The sequence below is a fragment of the Alexandromys fortis genome, unplaced genomic scaffold (assembly GCF_014885135.2).
Source record: "Alexandromys fortis isolate MF-2015 unplaced genomic scaffold, M_Fortis_MF-2015_v1.1 scaffold_88, whole genome shotgun sequence".
Taxonomy (NCBI): Eukaryota; Metazoa; Chordata; class Mammalia; order Rodentia; family Cricetidae; genus Alexandromys; species Alexandromys fortis.
In genome coordinates, this window is record NW_026067961.1 from 4,564,399 (window position 1) to 4,589,321 (window position 24,923).

The window sequence follows — 24,923 nt, forward strand, 5'->3', positions numbered from 1 at the left end:
TTGGTTTTTTGTTTTTTTTTTTTTGTGTTTTGAGACAGAGTTTCTTTGTATAGCCCTGGCTGCTCTCGAACCACTCAGTAGACCAGGCTGGCCTTGACTCATGGAAGTCCTGCCTCTGCCTCCTGAGTGCTGGGATTAAAGGCACTTTAGAAATCTTACCCACTGAGCAGTGTTACAACTTTGTTTCTTTTTCTTTTTTTTTTAAATATTTATTTATTTTTATTATGTATACAATATTCTGTCTGTGTGTATGTCTGCAGGCCAGAAGAGGTCACCAGACCCCATTACAGATGGTTGTGAGCCACCATGTGGTTGCCGGGAATCGAACTCAGGACCTTTGGAAGAGCAGGCAATGCTCCTAACCATTGAGCCATCTCTCCAGCCCTCTTTTTCTTTTCATATTTAGTTGTATTTGTCTGTGTAAATGTGTGTCTGTACCCACATGGCAGCTCACAACAACGTGTAACTCCTGGTCTCCACCAGAACGCATATACACAGAGCAGATATGCACGCAGTCAATAAAATAAATGTTAAAAAAGAAATAATATAGCTTGAAGGCTTAGGATTTTAAGGCTCACATCAGTGGTTCTTAAACTTTATTGAACACTTGATTACCCAAATCCCTATTTTAACAATACAATTCCCTTCTTGCTCAACCGGAATGGACAAGAGGCCTGAGAGCCCACACTTTCCACAGGCTCTAGACTGTGCAGTTAACACCATACAGCATAGGCACTGGAGGGACAAGGAGAAAACCAGAGAGCTTTCCAAGTCTTGTTTTGTGGCTGTAACCCAGTTACCTATTCTCAGTATCAGCCCAATCCGGAAACGCATACTTTCTTATGCAAGATTAAGCATTAAAATTGTTTACCTAAGGTTATAATCTGAAATTAAATAAAACTTCATGCTAAACGCTGTAGCAATTTTTAATCTTTGATTACTCATCCCTCCATTCGGGACACATGCTGATACAGGCCATTCTGCCTGGTGACATAACTCACGCAGAGCAGTTTCACACAGAGTCAGTGGAATTTGCGCCTAGAAACAGTGCTTTCATGCTATCTGGAAAATTAAAATTTTAATTGTCCAAAACTTTTTATCTCGTCACACAAAGTTAATAAAAACTAGCTGTCCCTTCACCGGGCAACCGAAAGTCTGTGAGCTCTAATTTTGGCCCAGGTCCCCCTGCATCAGCTCACACAACCTTCTGTATAGGAGTTCATCCCTCATGATGCTGTTTTATAGGTGTCTCTTCTTTGCCTTCACTCATGATACGAACGTTTCTCACTGAAAAAGGGGAGTGAAAATGAGATCCAGTATGGTAATATCCACATACTACCACCTGCGCTTACAAATGATGTAAGTTTACTCTTTACTGGAGTAGTTGCTCAAAACTAAGACTAGAGATGAGAAAGGCATACAAAACATGTGCTCCACACCTCCTCCCTCTTCCCTACAGAGCTGGGCCAGATCAAACTGTCTCCTTGCTCATGGGCCCTGCATCTGAGACAGGAGCCATGGTACAGGTTGGTGAGGGTGCTCCTGCCCACACTCCACTGCTGGTAGCAGCAGGCATAGCTGTATACAAAGCCTTCAAGGGACATTCATCCAGATGCCAATCTTGTATCCAAATAAAACTACCATGTTTGCAGCATGAAGAGACACACCATCATACTCTGAATAATCATCTTGAGATTTTTTTTAAGAAATGGCAATATATGTGAAAAACAAGTTATTTTGTAATCTGTATTTTAAGATGGGTTCCCTGTGGATGGTCAGGATTTGAGTCTATGAGGCCTATTTATTTTCTAGGTATTATTTTAACATCAAAGGCCAAAGGTCATGCAATTCCTGACAACATAGTGATATGCATACCAACAACAAAGTGACAGCACTTAAAACTGAGAGGCCTGGTTTAGAGAATGGCAAATTCCATAACATCCTGGAATGAGACCCCTGTGGGACAGATGGGCAGGACACTTGGCAGTGTTTACACAGATGCACCAACACCCAAAACTCCAGTATAAATGGATGAGAGAGATCAGTGGGTGGCCACAGTCAATCTGAAATGCTGTGCCCATTCTGGTTATTTTATCTACGAGTCACACATTTTATACATATATTAAAGAAAGGCAAATGGCGGAAGAGGAAGAACTGGGTGTCTGCACAGCTATAAAACTACAAAGATCTGACTTGTCATTATTCTCTTGGGTGCCATGAGGTTAACACATTAATAGCCATTCAACTAACCCTCTATAAACGGTTTGCCATAAGCACAGCCACTATTCTCACTTCAGTGGGCAACAGTATTCAGAGGAAAGCCGGACCTAACACCTGTATAATAAACACCAGAAATCCTAGGAAAGCTACTGATGTCTATGCCACAGGCGCTTTCTTCTGACTATAAAGCCTGTAGGAAATGGGAGGAATGGGATTCTCAGAGGAAGGCTTCAAAGGTGAAGAGATCTGTTTCCACCCAGGTACTCGCCTCAATCCTTCCTAAGTAACTCAAGTGAAAGGACAGGGGATTGGTGAAAACAGTCCCGGAACAGAACCACCTCGCACACATAAGCACAGAGCTCAGAGAGTGTAAGGCACTTGTCTAGGAAGTCCAGGCCCTAGCAAGCATGTGTGTACACACAAAGACTTGTTTTTCAACAGAGGGTAATAGATTAGGAAGAGAGATCATCTTCATATACTCTGTACAGACACCACCTCAAGGAAATTCTCAGGCATGCTCTAAGCATCCAGAGTCATGCCGCATTTCATAGGAGTCAAAAGACAGGAGGATGTCCACTGACCTGACTGAAACCCACAGAGATCCGCCACCAGCTTTAAAGATTTTTTTTTTTAATTATTTTTATTGCCAGGTACTGGTGGAGCTCCCAGCACTTGGGAGGTAGAGACAGGCAGATTTTTGTGAGTTCAAAGCCAGTCTGATCTACAAAGTGAATTCTAGGATAGCCAGGACTGTTACACAGAGAAACCCTGACTCAAAACAACAACAACAATAACAACAACAACAAAAAAGTGAAAAAAAAACACATTATTTTTATTTATGGAGATGGAGAAGTGGCTTCGAGATTAAGAATACTTGCTGCTTTTGCTGAGAACGGTTTGGTCTGAGTACCCGAATCACCATTGTCTGTAGTTCTAGTTCCAGGGGATCAAATGCCCTCTTCTGACCCCTCAGGCACCAGGCATCCATGTGGTGCACAGACATACACTCATGCAAAATACTCATACACACAAAATAAACTAGTCTTAAAAATATTTATTTTGAGGCTAGAGATGGTTCAGCAGTTAAGAGTACTTACTTACTGCTCTTCCAAAGGACTCAGGTTCAATTCTCAGCACCCACATGGTGGCCTACAACCATCTGAAATTGTCTATAATTCCAGTTTCAGAGGATTCATGGACACCCTCTTCTGATCTCAGGCAAAATATCCACATACAAAAATTAATATAAAAAAATTGAAAATCGGGCTGGAGAGATGGCTCAGTGGTTAAGAGCACTGCCTCCTTTTCCAAAGGTCCTGAGTTCAATTCCCAGCAACTACATGGTGGCTCACAACCATCTGAAATGAGATCTGATGCTTTCTTCTGGCTGCAGGCAGACAGAATACTGAAAATACTGTACACATAATAAATAAATCTTTTTAAAAAATTAAAAATCCATTCATTTTGTTTGTCTTGTATGTCCCATGTGTGCTCAGATACTGTGGGACAATAGTCTTTTATCCTGTCACTTGTATTATTTTTAATAAAATGCTGATTGGCCAGTAGCCGGTGGGGCGAACAGGCAGGAAATAGAGGCAGGGCAATAAGAATGCTGGAAAGAAGGAACTGCATCATGCAGTTGTGACCCAGCCTCAGAGGAAGCAAGTTGTGACTGCCTCGCCAAATAAGGTACCAAGCCACGTGGCTAACACAGACAAGAATTGTGGGCTAATATAAGTTATAAGAGTTAATAAGAAGGGGCTGGAGAGATGGCTCAGTGGTTAAGAGCATTGCCTGCTCTTCCAAAGGACATGAGTTCAATTCCCAGCAACCACATGGTGGCTTACAACCATCTGTAATGGGGTCTGGTGCCCTCTTCTGGCCAGCAGGCATACACACAGACAGAATATTGTATACATAATAAATAAATAAATAAATATTAAAAAAAAAAGAGTTAATAATAGGGCTGAGATACTAGGCCAATCAGTTTGTAATTAATGTAGACCTCTGTGTAATTTCTTTGGAACTTAATGACTGTGGAAACCGAGCAGGACATAAAACTCAGTCAACACTCAGAGACTTAAAAAGAGTGCTGGATCTCCTGAGCTTGAATAACAGGGAGTTTAGAAGCCTGATGAGAGCCTGGTGTGCCTTTCTTTAATCCCAACACTTGAGAGGCAAGGCCAGCCTGCTCTACAGAGTTCCAGGAGAGCCAGGGCTACACAGAGAAACCCTCTCTTGAAAAACCAAAAAGAGTAAGAATAAGACACCTGAAGAGGGTGCTGGGAAGTGAACTCTGGTCCTCTGCAAGAGCAGCAAGTGCTCTTAACCTCTGATTCATCTTTCCAGGCTCTCCCAACAGTCCCCCCGCCCCCCATTTAAGGCTGAGAGCATGTGTCTCATGCAAAGAAACACCATTTAAAAACAGTAACTTCCCAGTAACTCCTTAAGACCTATCTGAACTTCCCACAGCACAGGCTAAGGCAAGAAGCAACTCAGGAAAGATCAGGTGCTACAGTTACTGGCAAGGCAGTCATAGAACACAGCTCTGCTGACCTGCTCCAAAGGCCCGTCAGCCACATTTCTTTTAGATGCTATGCCCTTCTGATGTTTCAAGTTTTCTAAGAACAGCAAAGAAACAAGTTAATAATCCAGTAGAAGAAAATGTGGGGAAGTTTCTGGATTACAAGAATTTTCTATAAAAAGGTTCCTGACACAAAATTTTTATCAAGGAAATTCTAGAACACAGGCACCTTCAAAATTCCTAATCTTCTGCAGCAAAATGAAAAATGACCTTTGCTTTCCCCTCTCAGTGGGCTGTAATGATTAGCCCAGCTTGGATGACAGCTAAGGAAAATATAAGACAAGCCTCGTCCAGCTGATTAGAACACTAAACAGACTGACCCCACGACCAAACCCATCCCATGCACTCAGAAGAAAGTGGGACCCATGAATGCTTGCAGAGGTCCTCCAAGGCTACAGACCACTCTGTCTGCTGTCCTCTAGTGGTGGTGCCCACAAGAAATGACTGGAAACCAGGAGGAAACAGGGTTAGAAAAGAAGGCACAGCCACAGCAGAGGAGAAAAAGGAAAATGTCTTCACCTCACTGGGTTGGCCCACCAGGGCAGCCTGAGGGGAAGAGGCAGCAGTCCACTGAATCAGCCAGTGATAAGGGCAACCAAGAAGAGGACAGATAAGATGAGGAGAATCTGACTTTCTAATTAGGAAAACACAGCTCAAGGTTAAAGGTCAGTCAGGTCTGTTTCAGTTAAGGAGATAAAAACTGAATAAAATTGTCTCGGGTCTCCAATTCTGCCTAGCACGCACAAGACCCTGGGCTGATCCCAGCACCCCAATCCTACCCCTAAGTAAGGTTTTGATTTAATCCTCAATTGTGCTACTGTTGTGTTTTTTTTTTTTCCCTAGCATCAAGATAAAATGATTGTCAGGATTTCTTTGATCAGATCTTTAGCATTACAACTCTCAGCAGATAAAGGGACAGATAAAAGAAAGGTAAGGGCAGGAAGGCTGAAATAGCAGCTGAAGGATCAACCCCAGCACCAGTAACCAAAGACTTAAACTGACAGAGTAAGAGTGGGCTATCAACTTCAGGGCATGTCTACTCCCTGACTCTTTTTCCACTCAGCCCAAACAAAACTGCTACATTTGAGCCAAGCTACTTTAATTTTTTAATGTAATAAATTTAGGAAAAAAAATGAAATTCCCAGAAAACTCAAGGAGAATTTCAACATCATCTCCATTAATAAAATCTCTTCCGAACCAGTGAGAAATGCAGATCTTTCTACAACGTATGTTAACATCTATCCACGATTTGGGTTTTCAAAGGCATTCTGGCAGCCCATCTCAGCACATTCAGATGCACAATAGTGACTCAGTTTTCATTAAGTTACCACTGACTGGAGCCATCAGTTTACTAGGATGTACTTGGAATCTCAGGCTCTTTCTCCCTATTACCAGTTACCAGAATCCTAAACGTACTCTATATTAAGTGTCCAAAAAAAAAGCTTCATTATTTTTTGAAAAGAGGAAATCAATAAGCACCAAAAGAAAACAAAATATCAAACTAACAAAACCCTAGCTTCCACTTTTCTAAAGGACATTGTTCATTCACCCCTCTTCTTAAAAGCTCTGAGTGTGGCCAGATTAATATCAATCACAACTCTTCCCCCTCCCAGACTGAAGGTACTTCCGGTTACTGGCTCAAGCCTGAAGGCATCAATTGGGTGAGGTTGGTGGTCCACCCCCACCTTCCAGGAGGCAGGAATTACAGGTAGGTACTGAGCGTCACCTTCAAGAGATGCTTCAGTACACCCTTCGGGGCAAGTTCATCTGGACCATCTGACCCTCAGCTTTTGAAACAGCAAAGGCATTTTTTAAAGCTCCCATTAAGCAGCTAATAAAAACCGTTTTTCATTATAAAGTGCAAGCATTTAAAGCTGGGATAGCAAAGACTTAAAAGTATTTTCCTAAAGCACAACAACATTAAATAAGGGGGGGGGTGCACGACCCCCAGTAGAATTCCATAAACCTTTCAATTTTATCCTTTGACTTGGTCAAATGACTTTTGATAATTACCAAATCCAAACTAGCGATAAAATGCCATTTCCTATTCCAGCCACTGGATTTAAAATTAGATGTTAACTCTCCAGCGGTCCCTTCCCCCAGCTAACTCTGTTCTCCCAGTTACAACGCGTTCTTCAGGAGGAGAAGCACAATATGTCACTCTGCTATCTGAAAACTACCAGCTGAAGGAGTCAAGAAAGCAGAGCACACCACACCGATCTGAGGCCAGCCTGAGTCAGGCACAGCACGGGGTTAAAGGAACCATTTCCTAAGCTCAAATGCGGAGAAGCAGCACGAGCAGAGCAAAGAGGAAAAAGCCAAGTTACATAAAGTCCGATTGTACTCACGGTTTCCTTATTGGGAAGCAGCTCCTTTCTGATTCTGAAGAAGTTCTTGCCGTATTGCCGGAGCCCCTTAACGAAGCGTTTCTGTGATAAAAAAGAAACAAGTGAGACGTAAAAACCAAAACCAAAACAGGATGTCAGCAAAGCAAAGATATCTGCAATCAGCAGAATAGCAACCGCAGAAAAGTCTGAGCTCGGGAATATCAGCCAGGCTGGAGGCTTTCGGCAGCACAGCTGGGACGTGCTGGCAAGGCAGGGCAGCCCCCGGCCTGCGGGGAACCACAAGGCAAGCAGAGCTAAGGCGGCCTCCTGACACCACGGGCTGCACGAAGGTGCAAACAACAAACAGCCCGCGTTGCAATAAACCAGCATAGCTGCTTTCCACCCCGCGGAAGCAGCTGCCTTCGCAGAAGTGTCTGGTGCCGCTCCGGCCCTCGTCCCCTTCCGTGACCATGAAAGCCCACCCAAAGCCCGCAGCCCCAGAACGGGGAACCGCTGGGGTCGAGCCCCCAGCCCGCCGGGTCCGCGGACTTTCACTTCGGCCGGGTCCACGAGCCGCCCCCACCTCCGATCCGAGCGCAACCCGCAGCCACAGGTAAGGAGGCCGCGCCCGTCCCCGGGCTCCACAAAGCGCAGGGCCAAGCGGCCTCGGGCTGCTCAGCGTGTGACCGCGGCGGGGCCGCGCGGAGCGCGGGGCGCGGGGAGCGGAGGGCGCCGGGGGAGGAGGCTGGAGCGCAGCGAGCCCGGCGGCGGGCAGCTGCAAAAGGCGGCCTGGATCGCCGCCGCGGCCCGCTCGACTCCGCCCCGCCCGGCCCCGTAGGCGGCCGAGCCCCCGCCGCGGCCTTCTCAGGGTCCTCCCTGCGGGCGGGGCACCACAGTAGCGAAACTTGCTCCCCACGCAGGCCAGGCCACACGCCCACTGAGAGGCAGCGAAACCCGCGCCGGTCTCCACCCCCATGGCTGCTCCGGCCCGCGGCTGGGGTGTTCGCTCCCGCCAGGCCCGGGTATCAGCCTGCACTTCACAAGTGATCACCACGGAAGGGCCCCTGCCAATAAATCACCTGCCCACCGGGAAGAGGGGCCTCCCACTCTGGGTGTTAGAGACCAGCGGGACAAACGTCGGGAATGGCCAGCCTTGGCCTGTAAGACCCATCTGCAACCTCCTACTCTAGTCCTTCAGGCTCTGCGAGTTCCGATTTCTCCCTTTGCTAGGATATGACTCATCACTGTCAATTTTCAATATAATTGATATAGTTCAGAGGGAACAATCTGTGAGACACAAGAAGGCAGCGCACACTCCTGGTATGAAGAGCGATTTCTGGTACTTGACGTCGGCATCAGGCATACAATCAACAGGCATCCTACGCTGCACACATCATCCCCACCAGAACTAGAACAAGAAAGAGCTCTGCCCTCAAGGAGTTCCCATTCAGCCCAGAGAAGCAAATAGGTTCAGCCGACTCTAGGGCCTCTAAGGAAAGCAGCAGAGGAACAAAGGGTGGTGGGTGGAGCCAGGAGGAGGAAGCTTGCACTGCCTGACTTAGGGGAAGTAACCAGGAAGAGCATTAGCCTGCCAGGTGGGTTCCAGCTGGACTTGAGGCTCTGACCAAGAACGACACAGGAACATTCTGGAAGCTGCAAGAACAAGGTATGCAGAAAAAGTGACTGCCTGCAGAGGAGACTGAGACCAGGCTGCACAGAGTTCTTCAGGCCCATGGCAGACCAGGGGTTGAAGGAGAAACTTTCCTGGGGAGACCCTGGTATGGACCAGGAACTGAGCAGAGGCTGGCACACTGCACTGGTAGGAGATTATGCCATGAACTCACTGTAATAATTTACCAAACCCCTAGCACTGGGAGGGACTCTGAAAACTCTTGCCAGGACGTGTATTAAACTGTGACTGGCTTTCAGTAGGTAAGGCAAGTGCATGTGGGATCACTGCAGAGCACTGAGGCACTACTTGACCAAGCACAAAGAAGCAAGGGCATCTCCCTGTGCACCAAGGAAGCCCAGAGGACAGAGGGACGACCATGGCCTTTGGCAGCACAGAACGTCTTCACACCAAGGCAGGAGGGCATGGGACAGATTACCAAGGAGAGTGGCAGCGTTGTAGTCTTGGTGGGGGCTCTGAGAAGAGGAATGGTCTGTGGGAGACAGTTTGGGGTGGAATACCAGACTGTGGGATCAGACGTAAGGTTAGTGCCCAGCGACACACAACATGTTCAGCAGAAGAGAGGAAAAGGGCTAGTTCTGGGCCATCTGGGTCATGTGAGAGAGGAACATGAGAAACAGCATGCAAACCAGTGGTGGCTATATCACATCATCCCCAATCTGAGAAAGTGCGGTTCTTACTCCATTTTACAGAGATGGGAGCTAAGCCACAGATAGTTAAGAAATTCATTCTATATTAGTGGCTATCCTGAAACTACACATTCACTTAACACCAGCATACCAGTTCTTCAGTTCTCCTGCTCAGTCCTTCCTTCCCATCTACCCAGCACAGGTCCAGGCCCCACCTCCAGCCCTACCTCCAGGAATTTAGCTCCCCATACAGCTTGTTACAAGCCTCTGCCAAGGAATTTTTCAAAACTACAGATTTTAAGCACATACTTGTAATTCTAGTGCAAGAGGATCAGAAGTTTAAGGTTATACTCAAGCTACACAGCAGATTTGAAAATAGCACAGGCTACATGAGACCTTGTCTCAAAAACAAAAACTACATCTTGTGCTTCATGCCTTTAATCCCAGCACTTGGGAGTCAAAGACAGGTGGATCTCTGTGAGTTTGAAGCCAGGTTGGTCTACAAAGTGAATTCCAGGACAGCCAGGGCTGTTACACTGAGAAACCCTGTCTTGGAAAAAATAAAGAACAAAACCCCAAAACAAACAAACAAACAAAAGCCCTGCATCTTTCCCCAGCCCCTGTCTAAGAACATCATCTGCGGACAGTGCCTGTCCACCTGAGCCGACTTCTAAGGCTTCCCTCCCTTCCTCCCATGCAGATGTCTAATGACCTAAGTCTGTCTCCAAGGTTCATTTCAGATGCAGACTCAAATCCTTTCTGCTCCAAAAGTAATGCCCTGTGAATAGCCCCTCCCATTTACTCAGTCTGTAAACCCTACAAAGACAGGAATTCTGTCACATGCCATTTTCCTCCCTAGGGTGCAGGGCACTGGGTATTCACTAAGTTTTTGAAACAAGTGAAGTCAACTGTGAGACGAGGTAGGGCTGAGCTGGGGTGTTCATCATGGAACTAGACTAAGAAATGGAGAAGGGTCCATAGCCAGGTGACGTTGACTTAACTAAAATTCCAGCACTTGAGAGATGGAGGTAGGAGGATAAGGAATTCAACGTCATTCTTCTGTACATAGAATCTGAGGCTGGTCTTGCTACATCAGACCCTGCATTAAAAAGTAAAGCAAACAAAACAAACAAACAAACAAAAATATTCAAAAAAAAAAGCCCAACAACACCAGCAAACAAACAAGCCCCACCACAGAGGTATCCAGGATGAACTCTCTGAAAGTAGACCTACCTCCACTTCTTGACAACCAGTCCTTTTGGTTTTTCTGTACCACCTGGCCTCTAAATGTGTTTCCAGAGTTTTGGATTTTCTGCTCACCCAAACTGCTACATGCTGCCTTGGCTGTCACTATATCCTAAGGCTGCATCTATGATCCAGTGCTACTCAGTTGACTGTCTTATAGACATATCAAACTACTACACTTCCAGAAATATGAATTTGACATCTGATGATGAACATAATCTATCACTGCTGTCCATGCATGAAAAGTACAAACTGCCCTTGCCTTGGCCCCACAAAAATAAAAGAGAGAGAGAGAGAGAGAGAGAGAGAGAGAGAGAGAGAGAAAGAAAAAGAGGAAGTAAAAGCTTCATGTGGCCTGTGCTGTTATTTCTCTATGGAAAGCCACAGGCCTCAAAACCAGCCAAACATCTGCCTCTCAGGACGACTTCACCTGTGGTTTACCAGAAATGCAGAGTGGCTTCTAAAATCGAAAGAGAGCCAAGCCCTCAGAGCATGATAGTTGGCCGCCAGTGTGTAAGACTGGCTTCTAAGGCCATGAACCCATTCCCTCTGCGCACATCTTTCCAGGTGAAGACCTGGATGTTTTCAATGGTAATTTAATAATTAGCATATTGACTTGTTCACAGAGGAATGCTAAACCACTAAGTTCATGGCCATGGCCTGTCCTTTTCAAGGCCTTGTGTGTTGTTACTCCTCTGTCTGTGTAGACATTAGGATGTACATTTAAACTGTGTGAGCTGTGGGTCACAGGCCAGTGCTAAGGAGCCCCACCCACATACGGGCCCTGAGGCTCTCAGGAAGCCGGCACTTGTCACTTGGGTACTTTTCATCTCCAAGCAACCTGAGCGTGCACCTTGGGAGCAAAACCACACTGTTTTCTATTTCTGCATCCTCACAGCCAGGTGAAACCCAAACAGAAACCTGTACTTATCTATGGCAAAGGGAATATTCTCTGATGTTCCCACTCAGTTCATGAGTTTGCTGTTTGTCCACCTGAGTTCCTAGCAGGGAAAACTTAACTCTTGGATTTAGAAAATGTGAAGAGGGTCTGGAGAGTTGACCCAGTGGTTAAGAGCACTTGTTGCTTTTGCAGAGGGTTTGATTCCTAGCACCCACATGGAGGCTCACACTATCTGTAACTCCAGTTCCAGGGGAACTGACACACTCTTCTGATCTCTCAGGGTACCAGGCACACACACAGTGGACTTACATACATATAGGCAAAACACTCAGTCCCATGAAACTTTTTTAGAAGTATTCAGAAGTTTAATAGAAAAAGTATTAAAGTTGGGGCTCTGCTCCCCCGGCCCTGTGTGTGTATAAAGTAGACAGTACATGAGGCCCTTAAGTTAAAACTCAATGAGACAAATCTAGCCATCAGTAAAAGGTTTCTTAACATACTACAGCCAGAAATTAATGAAAACCTCACACACAGCCGAGTTTCTGTCAGCATTCACCCATGTTGCATTGTGCAACCCTCACGGGAGCTGCTGAGCACACAATCCACGCACTGTGCATGCCATCACACCATGCAGTGTGAATGAATGCTGCATCAAACATCTTCAGATGTAAGATGAGGGGCAGTGTTGTACTGTGCTCATGAAGTTTTCTGCTCTTACAGAAACAATGGTTTAATTATGAAAAACAAAGACTTTGCCTTTGGTGGCGCACGCCTTTAATCCCAGCACTCGGGAGGCAGAGGCAGGCGGATCTCTGTGAGTTCGAGACCAGCCTGGTCTACAAGAGCTAGTTCCAGGACAGGCTCCAAAACCACAGAGAAACCCTGTCTCGAAAAACAAAAAAAAAAAAAAAAAAAAAAGAAAAGAAAAACAAAGACTTTTTAATATTTTCCTAATTGTTTAAGTATCAAATTAGTCTATCCTTGTGGTATTAAGGATAAGGTGGATTATGTGGTATTAAGAAAGCTTTTTTTTTTTTTAATTATTGTTTTGCTCTTCCTGTAAGCAGCCAGAGGTGATTGGTGAAGATGGTTCACTACTCTCTTAACCCAGAAAACCCTACAAAATCATGCAAATTGAGAGGATCAAACCTTCGGGTTCACTTTAAGAACACCCGGGAAACAGCCCAGGCCATCAAGGGTATGCATATCTGAAAAGCCACCAAGTATCTGAAAGATGTCACTTTGAAGAAGCAGTGTATGCCATTCTGACGGTACAATGGTGGAGGCAGTAGGTGTGCCCAGGCCAAACAGTGGGGCTGGACACAGGGTGGGTGGCTAAAAAGAGAGCTGAATTTTTGCTGCACATGTTTAAAAACACAGAGAGTGATGCTGAACTGAAGGGTTTAGATGTAGATTCTCTGGTCATTGAACACATCCAAGTAACAAAGCACCTAAGATGTGCCGATGAATTGTACATGAGCTTCCCCTGCCACATGGAGATGATCCTCACTGAAAAGGAACAGATTGTTCCAAAGCCAGAAGAGAAGGTTGCACAGAAGAAGATATCCCAGAAGAAACTGAAGAAACAAAAATTTATGGTACAGGAATAAATTCAGCATAAAATAAATGCAAATAAAAAGTAAAAAAAAAATTATTGTTTTAAGGCTAAGAGCTTTTGTTGTTCTTCCAAAGGACCCAAGTTTGGTTCCTAGCACCTATACCCAGCAGCTCACAGCCACCTGTAACTCAGCTCCAGGGGATCTGGCACAGTCTGCTGGCCTCCACAGGTATCTATGAGGCATTCCCTCACAGACACGTGCAAATGTGCACACACACACAAATAAAAATAAAATCAATCTCTAAATTTTGACATTTTGAGGACTGGAAAAGTGGCTTGGCATGGCAGGGGGCTTACAGCTAAGCCTGACAACCTGAGGTCCATCCCTAAGACCCTCATGGTGGAAGGAGAGAACTCCTACAAGCTGTCCTCTGGTCTCCAAATGAAGCCTATGGCATGCACATGCCCCAACACAGACACACTGACACACAGAAATGAACGATGCATGAGAAGAACATTTTAAAGGAAGATTGCCTTTGAGTTTCATAAAAATTGTCAAATCCTGGCTTGGGATTAGGGCAGAATTTCCAGCTACTTCTGAAAATGCCTAAATAATACTTCAGCCATTTTGTGCTATGTTTTTATGTGAAGCTGTGTTCTCAACATTGATATTATAAACATCTAAATATTGAATAATTCTGAAAAACCCCAAAGATTCTCAACTTCTGCATTATTATTCAACCAAGATTTCTTTTATGTCAAACAAGCACACCCACATCACTAATATGCAAATATATTTTCATTGCTAATAAATAGTAAAACTTGATGCGTATCAAATCACTTCCAAATAAATTTCTTTATGATTATCAGTACATGTTAGATTTAGACGTCTATTTATACATATACTAGGGCTATCGAAAACTTCTCAGATGGAAAGGGGTTGAAAGGAGAGTGTATTCAATAGCCCTAATAGTCAACTCTTGTTATGTCACAGAGAACTCTGACATGGCTGTTTAGTCCATTCCTGAAATGGATATACTTACAGAACTAAAAAGAGCAAGGCTGAAATGCAGTAACATTAATCTCCCCCTACAGGTTAATGTGTTCAGAAGTTCCTCTTGTGCTTGGGCAAACCTGCCTGAGCTATGACTATATAAATGACCTATAAGCCAGCCACTGTGTTCTCCTGTCCTGTCCACCTTGAGAGATGGCTAGCTGGGCCCAGACAAGAAGCTTCACCATTAGTCCTACAGATCAACAACACATCTGAGCTGGGCAGTGGTGGTGGTGCACACCTTTAATCCTACCGCTTAGGAGGCAGAGAAAGGTGGTGGATCTCTGTGAGTTCAAGGCCAACCTGGTCTACAAAGCGAGTTCCAGTACAGCTAGGGCTGTTACACAGAAAAACAAAAAAAGAAACAAAACACACACACACACACACACACACAAACACCCCAGCACAACAACAACCTATCTGCAGTTTTATGTGTTTGTTGGCATGGGGATGGGGGTGAGGTGCTGCCTGACATAGCAATAAAACAGCTGCACGCTACCTTGCTTAGGCACTGCCTCAGGCTCTATTGGCAGGACCTTCCTCAGTCATTCTAATAGTCCTCCCCCCCCTTTTTTTTTTTAAGTTTTTCAAGACAGGGTTTCTCTGTGGTTTTGGAGCCTGTCCTGGAACTAGCTCTGTAGACCAGGCTGGTCTCGAACTCACAGAGATCTGTCTGCCTCTGCCTCCCGAGTGCTGGGATTAAAGTAGTCCCATTTTAGATATGAGGAAATTATATGGTATCCAATGGTGCCAAATCCTTGATCATGGTGGGAGGGTCAAAGGTGACATAAACAAGAAGCCTCAAGACTGTGATGGGGAGCAGATATTAAAAGCAAAGTACAGATCAGAGATGGTTGCTGCCCCTTTCAGTATTTAAAATTATCTATAAATGGGCAAGTAAAGGGTATCCTCACTGTTAATTCTTGTCCAGTCACTTCCAACCTTGTCTTTTACATAAAATTCTTACCCCCTGCAACTATAATAATAATAATAATAATAGTAATAATAATAATGTACTGTGAATATCCAATTGGACAGCAGTCCTAAGAGTAATGGAACAGAGGTAAGTCCTGCAGAGGATCAGGTGGGCCTAAACCTCTAGATCACGTGCACACATGGCTCTCTCCAAACCATCTACGTGCTGAATCTGACTCCAGTCTGCAGCAGGAAGAGAGCAGGCGAGAGCAGCAGAGAGGGGCTAGGCTGCATACCAGCCTACGAGACCTCTGCATTAGCCACTAGCTGAGAGCTTTCAAAATTAACTCCCTCTGGTGAATTTTAACTGGTATATCACAGTCAGAAACTCGCCAGGACTTCTCCACTTGGTCCTCTTACACAACAGTTTAGAAAACACTGTAGGATTAAAATGAGTCCCACTGTGAAAATGGCTTTTTGCTCTACCCTGTTTGCTGCACAGAACTTCATGTTAATAATGTATTAGTTCTCAGGGCACTGACAAGCAGGCAGATCTGCAAGTAAGCAGTCTATAGTCACCCTCCCAACCCAACCCCAGAGACAGACACAAAGTGTCAGCCAGACAGAAAACTCTATCCACTATTCCTAAAAGTGTCCTGAATGCAGTGAAGGAGTGAGAGCTGAGACCTTTTCAAATAGTGTGCTGCATAACCCTGGTACCTAAGCTACAGCTGCTCTGTCTGACAGCCCACAGGGTGGTGACGGCCTACACCAGTGCAGCATGCAAGTCCTGTAGTCAATTAACATCACCCAGCCCATATCTAAAACACAGCCTCTGAGAGTCACTGCTATACTGCTGTGAGATGTGTCTTTTGCTTTTGGTTTGAAGCACTTAAACACTAATGAAAGGTGTCCTGGTGAGGCACCATTTTGGCAAAACATAGCACCACAATGTGCCTAAGGGAGACCACTGCTCCTGGTCTCAGCTTCCAGTTTAAATGCACTCCATTACGGCTAGTGTTAATCCAATCCAGTTGAAAGTTTAATTAACTTACAGTTTCAGCTTAGCAAACTGGATAGTAATGTAAATACTACTCTTTTGTGCCAAGCATGGTGGCACACAACTTTAACTCAACATTTGGGAGGCAGAAGCAGGCAGGTTTCTATGAATCTGAGGCCAGCCAGGTCTACAGAATGAGTCCCAGGCCAGCCACAGCGAGACCCTATTTCAAAAACCCCAAATAAATACTACCTTTTAGTGGTTATTATTAAATCTCTTAATTTCTTTTATTTTTTTAAATTTACACCCTACTGCAAGATGGTAAAGTTCCACAAACACTGAGGAACTGTGAAGAAGCATGCAGTGGTCCCTCTTAGTTATTGAAATATAAAAATGTTTTCTATAAATTCCACATCAAAGAATACATGCAAATGGCTATTTTTCAGAAAGATTAAACCCACCCTCAAACGCTCCTAACTAATAACTCATTTTGGGTTTTGTATGTTACTTCATTTTCTGTGTATGGATGTTTTGTCTGCATGTGCCAGAACTCAGAAGAGGGCATTGGATGTCCTAAAACTGGAGTTCCAGACGGTTATGAGCCATCATGAGGGTCCTGGGGACAGACACCAGTCTTCTGCAAAAGCCATCTCCCAGGCTCCTCTCTCCAAAGTTGATATATTCCCAAGTCAGATTTGAATGTGCACTTTTCAGAGAAGTATTGTTTAGTCTCAAGTCCTGACACGAGGCTATGGGCTAAGGACATGACTGTGTGGACACCACACTGAGGGACCCTGGACTGCTCAAAGCTCAAAGCAGTCTAGTCCTGAGCCTAGAGAACTGACTAGAATGTCTCTGTGCCTTTCAAGTTCCTTGAGATTGTATGATTCCTTCAGGTCTCAGCGTAAAGCATGAGGGTGGTGGTAGCAACACAGGTAGCCATGACATACCCACCCAGATGGGTGTCCCTGGGCCCACTGTACAGTGAAAAACCGGACATGGCAGGAGTATTTGCCTAAGTGCTCCTTGTTCACCAATCCTAGGAGTCCACTCCACTCCTGCTGCAGGCCTTCTTTTGCGATCAGCATGCTCCCTGGGTTGCAGTCACCACAGACTCATCAAATTTCTCTGGCTTACTTCCTGCATGGCGCTCAAGAGCGAGCCTCTGCACAACCATCACCCCTGTATCTCCAGAGCTGCACCTCAGTTGTTGAATTTGTAGGTAGGACACGCTGCTGGGACTGCAATCAGGTAGGGACTAAAACATTTCATAAACACACAACCTACCACACAGCCTTAAAAGCCCATGGCTATCTCAGGACTCCAGACTGTCCTGGTCTACCTACTGATCCTGCCCTCACTACGTCCCAGTCAGAACCTGGCACATGATTAGTTTTTCTTGTTTTGGGGGCAGGGGGTTGTTTTTGTTTTTCCAAAACAGGGTTTCTCTGTGTAGCTTTGGAGTCTGTCATAGAATTTGCTCTGTAGACCAGGCTGGCATCAAACTCCTCCTGTCTCTGCCTTTAGAGTACAGGATTAGTTCTATGTGCATGGAGATCCCACCTATAGCTTGTCTGCTAACCCTCGGCAAACTAGTGTGGAGCTCTTAGTTCTCTGAGCCCCTACTGCTGTCAGTTGTAGCTGACTTACAAATAGCTGAAAATGCCTTAAATAAATACATTTTATTTATTTGTTGAAACAGGGTTTCTCCATATAGTTCTGGCAGTCCTGGAATTTGCTCTGTAAGACCAGGCTGGCCTCAAACTCAGGGATCCACCTGTCTCTGTTTTCAGTGCTGGGACTAAAGGTGTGCACCACCACACTGGGCTCTAAATAAATAAAGGTAATGGCAATGATATGGTCTTGAATGAGAACTATTCCCCATACTCTAGTATTTGCACACTTGTTCCCTGCTTGGTGCTGTTGGGAAGGTCAAGGAACCTTTATGGATGGAGCCTTGTCTCATCTCCAGTTCTTGCTGCTTCCTGGCTGCAGCTAAGATGTGACTTCCCAGCTTCCTGCTTTACCTGTTGTGCTTGCTCTGATGTCCTGTGATCTCTTCTGAGCTGTCTAGTCATGGTATTCTATTACAGCAACAGAACAGTAACTAACGCCAACAACAGCAATCCCAGTTCAGCCGCTGTGAGCTAAGCAGTGATGGTTCTCGACATTAATCCCAGCACGGGTCACCAGGACAGCCAGGGCTACACAGAGAGACCCTGACTCTACCTCCCCTCCAAAAAAAAAGTTCAGCCACTCTGGAAGCATCAGGCAGGGCAGACAAATTCATTTCAGCAGCTCCAGCTGTCATTTCCCAGTCTGGGAGTGAAGGGGCCTTGAAGGGTTCCAAAACCACAGACCATCTGCCTGCGCCCTGTGGTAGATCAGCAGAATTACTCCTGAACTCTCTCTCCACAGAAACTATGAGGGAAAATATACTTCTAATGCTGTTTTCAGAGTGTTCTTATTTGTTGTTGTTAGAAGTGATTTGATTTCTTGTATGGATCACTAAAAACCTTAACGTCAGCCAGACCTGGCACTATACACCTGTAATCCTAGCACTTAGGAGGTAGAGGCAGGAGTTTAAAGCCAGTCTCAGCTACAAGATGAGTTTGAGACCAGCTGGCACTACAAGAGACCCTATCTCAAGACAAAAACAAACCAAACCAATTCCTTTGCTCGCAATGTCAGTCAAGTGTTTATTTAAATAAGCAAACTGCTCTTCTTTGGACACCGTGCATGCTCTGCTCTAACACCCAGTTCTAGACATCACGTGATCCGAGACTTGACATATAAGCTGCTGCTGAATTCAAGAGGGAAGGGCCTGTTTCGGGTGTTAGAGCCCCATCATCTGATGACAAGGAGCAGTGGTCCTCAATTACCACCTTACGGATTACATGAGTAATCGGGAGGTGGTCAGCAGTCCTTCCAAAAGACTGGCTTTAACTCCATTCCTGATAGGCCTCCACTGCTGTTTCTAAATACAACTAACAGAAACAAGGGACACCTTCTCTTCTCCAATCAAACCTATAGGCACACCAGAGGAGCCAAGCCATACCCACCCAAGATGCAGAAAGTAAATAATTTCCTATTTTAATATCTCTGTGTGTCACCCCCTTCCCAGGCTGACTTTGTTAGCAAATGAAAATTACTATTATTTCCACTCAGAGACCACACACCTGGTGGGAAAATGACCTCATGGTGGATGGCTAAAGTAGCAGCTGAACCCTCCTAGCTACCTTTGACTATGATTCTCTGAGTCAGGTGACTGTGCTGAGTGTACCAAAGTCCTTTCATTACTTCAGGTCAAACAGAAAGTACTGCCACCGTGTGAAACTCGGTAGGCATGCTTCAGTGCACTGGCCCAGTCAAGTGAGAGGCTAGGTAAACACAAGATCAACAGGTGCAGAAATTCAGCTGGCTAAATGCATCTTGCCAATTATTGGCTACACAGCTACACTCAAATTAAAAATAACCTGGCACTAATAACAGAACCCAAACAGCCATTCTCTCCCTGTGATATCATCTAAGAGGCTCCATATAAATGTTCCAGAAAGTGGTTCAGAAACATGCTGTTAAATGTTCAGCTTTCATTAACAAAGTTGATTTCAGCCACAGAGCAAAGGAGGATTAAAAAAAAAAAAAAAAAACACTGTCTCGAAAAACAAAAAAACAAAAAACAAAACAAAACAAAAAAAACCAAACGTGGATTTTCTATTAAAAGGCAAAGAAAAGAAGGCATTTTCAGTGAGAAAGCCTTTGTAAAACTTGTAAATAAAATACATGGGCTGTGGATGAAGGCATGGGTTCACAGCCCACCAGGGGCAGCAACACACGCCACTACTGGGGCGGGAAAGGCTGCAGGGTCAGAGGTTGATGAGTATTACAAAGCAGCCTGGTGGGGGCTGGAGAGATGGCTCAGAGGTTAAGAGCATGGGCTGCTCTTCAGAGGTCCTGAGTTCAATTCCCAGCAACCACATGGTGGCTCACACCCATCTGTAATGAGATCTACTGCCCTCTTCTGGCCTGCAACTATACATGCAAGCAAAACACTGTATATGCAATAAATAAAGATTTATTTAAAAAAAAAAAAAAAGAACAGCCTGGCCTACATCTAGGATGTTATGTTTCAAAAAATATGTATCTATATATATATATATTTACATTATAAAGTTATATATTTACATAAGTAAATTGTAAATGCATTTGTATTTCATATAAATATGTACTATTTATTATTCTGTTTACCTGTGTTTTATATATACATCCATATCTACCAGTGAATGGCAAATAACAAGACATCCATAGTACCAAATGATCACCTTTATAGAGGTAAATAACTACATCGACTCTCCTATGGACAATGACAACCTATATAGACCTGTAATTTCAAAATAAATAAACCACATCTGTTAAGTTGGTATGATTATTCTCAACTTCACGAATCAGGGAAAAGCACCAAAGGCTCATTTTGGTTCCTGGTAAGGAAGAGGTTTGGGGACTTTGTTTTCCCATCATGTGATATGTGCCTGGGCGCTTCACTGAACATAGTTCAGCTAAGATGTCACCTCCCAAAGGAAAGAAAATCAGCTGGGCATGGTAGGTCACACCATTAGCCCCAGAACATGAGAGGCAGAGGCAGGCTGACCTCTGAGTTTGAGGCCAGTCTGTCTGGTGTACAAAGTACATTCTAGGCCAGCCAAGACTACATGGTGAGAACCTGACTCAAAAAAGAAGAAAAAAAAATAATAATCCACAGAACAAAGCAAAAAAGAAGAGCCCAAAGGGAAGGAAGTCTTTTTAGACCAGCAGCTGCTGTCTCCTGTGCACCATGAGTGATGCCTGTCAGTCAGGCAAGCTCCTAAAGGGAGGTTCCTAGACAGGAAGCTGCCACGAACCAATCACAAGGCTGCTCTGCTGGCTTTTGTTTAGAACAACAGTGCTCCAGTTGACACCTCATTTTTGCTGAAAATATTGATACTGAGGGAGCATGAACACAGCTGTGTGTGAATTATATACACAGATGAGCTCTATTTATTAGGGACAGAAACACACTAATAGTGCATTTGAATACAAAACTAGACACACCAGGTTGCAAGCTGAGAACCTTCTGCCCCTAACCCCAGCTTCCTATGATGCAGAATGTGCCCAGGAATAATGTTTCCACCTGTGTGTGTGATGTGGGAGACGTCTGAGATCACGAAGGAAACACTGTGACAAGAGCTGGGAGTTTCATTTTTGCAGGAAAAAAAAATCAATCTTGCTAGAGTAATGTTTAGTTAGAAGGCTGTGATTAAGTCAGGAGTAGGGATGCACCATTACTCCTAGCATCTTTGAAGTGGAAACATGATAACGCAGAGTTCAAGGCTAGCCTGAGCCACACTGAGAGACCAGCTCAAAAACGAAAAAGTGGAAGTTACATGAGGGAGGGAGGGAGAAGGCAGCATAGGCAGAAGCAGAAAGTGGCAAGAACGGGAGTGTTCAGAATTAACAAGTAGAAGCTCTGTCTTTTCTAACAGGCATAGGCTCACACATGCACACACATGAAAGAGACCCACCATGACACCTGTAAACAAAGCCAGAATCTTGGTCTCTTGAAACGTGTTTTACGAAACTATTTTATGGAGAATAGTTTTAGCTTCCCAGCAGAAATCAGGAAGCAAGTACAGATATCTCCCATATATCCAGTTAAGACTTTTTAAAAGCTTGTTTTAAAAAATCGTGAGAACAGTCAACATTGTATGCTGTGTTAAATCAAGAGCAAACAGTTTTGCTTTTGGTTATAAAGGTTAGGCCCCTGGTTCTAGGCCCGAGTCTGCCCACAGCTGACCTCTGGTAAGCCACTAACATTCCCTGGCCTGGCCTGAGTTTCTCATCAAGTATGGTGTCTTGAGTGTCTCATTTACCACAGAAAAGTACTTGCTTAAAATTTTTGAGTGTTTCTGGCAAGGCATGGTGACAAAGCCATCAATCCCAGCTATAGGGAGACAGGGGTAAGAAGATCTTTGAGGGTTCTAGGTTAGCTTGGTTTACATAGTGAGTGCAAGGCCAGCTAGGCTACATGGTGAGACCCTGTCTCCAAAAAATAAAGTTCTGATAACACAGTCAAAGAAAAAAAAAATGTGGATGCAACATAACAAGGCCCTAATTTTATTTCGTGTGTGTGTGTGTGTGTGTGTGTGTGTGTGTGATAAAACCCTCCAATTATCTTCTTTTTTAAAAGAGAGAGAGAGAGAGAGAGACAGAGACAGTGTGTGTGTGTGGGGGGGGATTCATTTTTAAGGCTTGGTTTATGGTGCTTGCAGTTCCACCAATAAATCATCTCCCAATCTGGGCTTGGAAAAGCACTGGCCACGGTTTGATTGCTCCAGCCCCAGGTTGCCAGGCAACCAGCACAAGGGGGAAGTCTGAGAAGAGCTGACAGATAGCCAAGTGGCGGAAACAACAGACTTCTCTCTGTCAAAAATGTGTTTCAGAGCACCACTCGCCCACCTCTGCTCTCTGCTAAACACGACATGACTGTAAAATCAAAATCAAAAGGCCACTGTAATAAAAACACACTTCCTGCCCAATTACCAATTGTTAAAATGCTGTGGGGAGGCCCAGCTCACACAGTGTATGGCAACAGTAATGTGATACTGTAAATGAGATAAAGACAGCAGCATGTGAGGAACCTGATCTAAATGCAGCTTTGTCATTTCAAGTCAAGGGACCTGCTGCTCAAAGGAAACCAGCAGCCCAAGAAAGCACTAGAAAGAAAATAATGACTGTTAGGATGTTAAAGAAACAAACCAAACAACAAGGTTGCAGGCACAATTGCTTCATAAAAAACAAACGCCTCTGCCGGGCGATGGTGGCACACGCCTTTAATCCCAGCACTTGGGAGGCAGAGGCAGGCGGATCTCTGTGAGTTCGAGACCAGCCTGGTCTCCAGAGCTAGTTCCAGGACAGGATCCAAAGCCACAGAGAAACCCTGTCTCGAAAAACCAAAATAAAAAAAAAAAAACCAAAAAACAAACAAAAAACACAAACGCCTCAACTGTTAACTGGAGCCTACAGACAATGAGTTTCCTCTCTCCAGTAAGTGGACTTCCTTAGAGAAGAGCAAAGACCTCCTGGAAGCCATACATGGTGGTGGGTCTGAGTGGATTTCCAAACGCTTGACTGAACTGGATTATCAGAGTACTGGTATTCTTAGGAAAATGCCTGATATGACCAGTCTGAGATACGAGAGCCCATGTCCTAAGTCAGTATGCTGTGCCAGCAGCTATGACAAGTACTCCTTCTATGCAGTGTGCTGTCATGAAGCCACTGCACTGAATCTGACATCTTGGTTGTTCTGGAAACTATCTGTGGTATCTGCAAGAGGGTGATTCTTAATCTGTTTTATGCCATAGTCACTTTGGCATTCTGGCTAAGCCTTACTCTTCTAAAAACAGTTTGTGGCTGCCTAAAATATATGGGACTTCAAAGGGAGCCAGTGACAATGAAACTCCATCACTAAAACATTGTTAAAACTCATTATTTTTATGTATCTAAATGTTTGTCCACATGTATGTGTGTGCACTGCCTGTGCATAGTCCCTGAGAAGTACAGAAGAAGGTGTCATATACCCTAGATTTGGAGTTATAGGCTATTGTCTGCAGCAATGTGGGTACTGGGAGTTGAAGTCAAGTACTTTGTGAGAGCAGCCAGTACTTAGCCCTGAGCTATCTCTCCAGCCCAACCTAAACATTTTAAATGGAGCAATGGAGTGATGTCTGTGCTATATTAACACTGAACAGCAGATCTAGCTGAGGGAAGAGATCTGTGGGGAAGAGAAGAGGTTGTGCATTTTCTCCTGTAGTGAGAGCTCACAGCATGGGCCTCAGAGAACAAGCGCAGGAAGTGTTTCATCATCCCATGACCCTTTAGTCATGTGAGCTAGTTCATGCTTGGGACTGCCATGATGGTCCTCACTATTTCACCAGTCCACATCTTCCCAGGCCCCCAGGACTAGCCTGGTGCCAAGAACTGGAGATTCAAATAGTTCTAAGGGAATTCATTTCCAAACTCTCAATGTTCCTAGGATTCATGCAACAGAGAAGGGCAGTCCCTTCCTCCTCTCTTTTATTTAATTTTTATTATGTATATCCTCGGATGGCCTCAAACTCCAAATCCACCTACCTCTGTCTCCTGAGTGCTGGGATCAAAGGTGTGCACCACCACCAACCAGCAAAGTTCTGTCATATATCCCCCCCACACACACACACATTTTAAGGCTTATTTATTATGTATACAGTGTTCTCTCTACCTGTATCCCTGTAGGCCAGAAGAGGGCACCACATCCTCATTATAGATGGTTGTGAGCCACCATGTGGTTGCTGGGAATTGAACTCAGGACCTCTGGAACAGCAGCCTGTGCTCTTAACCACTGAGCCATCTCTTCAGCTTCTCTCTCTCTCTTTTTTTTTTTTTTTTTTTTTTGATTTTCGAGACAGGGTTTCTCTGTAGCTTTTTTGGTCTCTGTCCTGGAACTAGCTCTGTAGACCAGGCTGGTCTCAAACTCACAGAGATCCGCCTGCCTCTGCCTCCCGAGTGCTGGGATTAAAGGCGTGCGACACCACTGCTTGGCTCTTCTCTGTCATTTTTAAATCATTCTTAAAACAATGGTAATGGGTCTAAATCAGCAAAGAATTTAAAATTCAAAGGATATAGTTAAAAGGCAGGAGAAATTTATTTTAAAGACTTAAAAACAAGTTTTAATAGTGTTTAGATTGCATGCATGTCTGTGTGCCACGTGCCTAGTACCTGTGGAGAC

The 24,923-nt window shown here is 44.6% G+C and overlaps 1 protein-coding gene across 11 annotated transcripts in view; it reads right to left on the bottom strand.

Moving 5' to 3' along the window:
- The window catches only part of Rere (arginine-glutamic acid dipeptide repeats), a 351,136-nt gene that overhangs the window by 46,926 nt on the left and 279,287 nt on the right, over positions 1–24,923 (bottom strand). For all 11 annotated transcript variants that reach the window (XM_050153152.1, XM_050153151.1, XM_050153161.1 and 8 more), the window contains one exon: positions 7,153–7,233. In XM_050153152.1, coding sequence (XP_050009109.1) covers positions 7,153–7,233 — 81 coding nt within the window. The remainder of the gene's footprint in view (positions 1–7,152; positions 7,234–24,923) is intronic.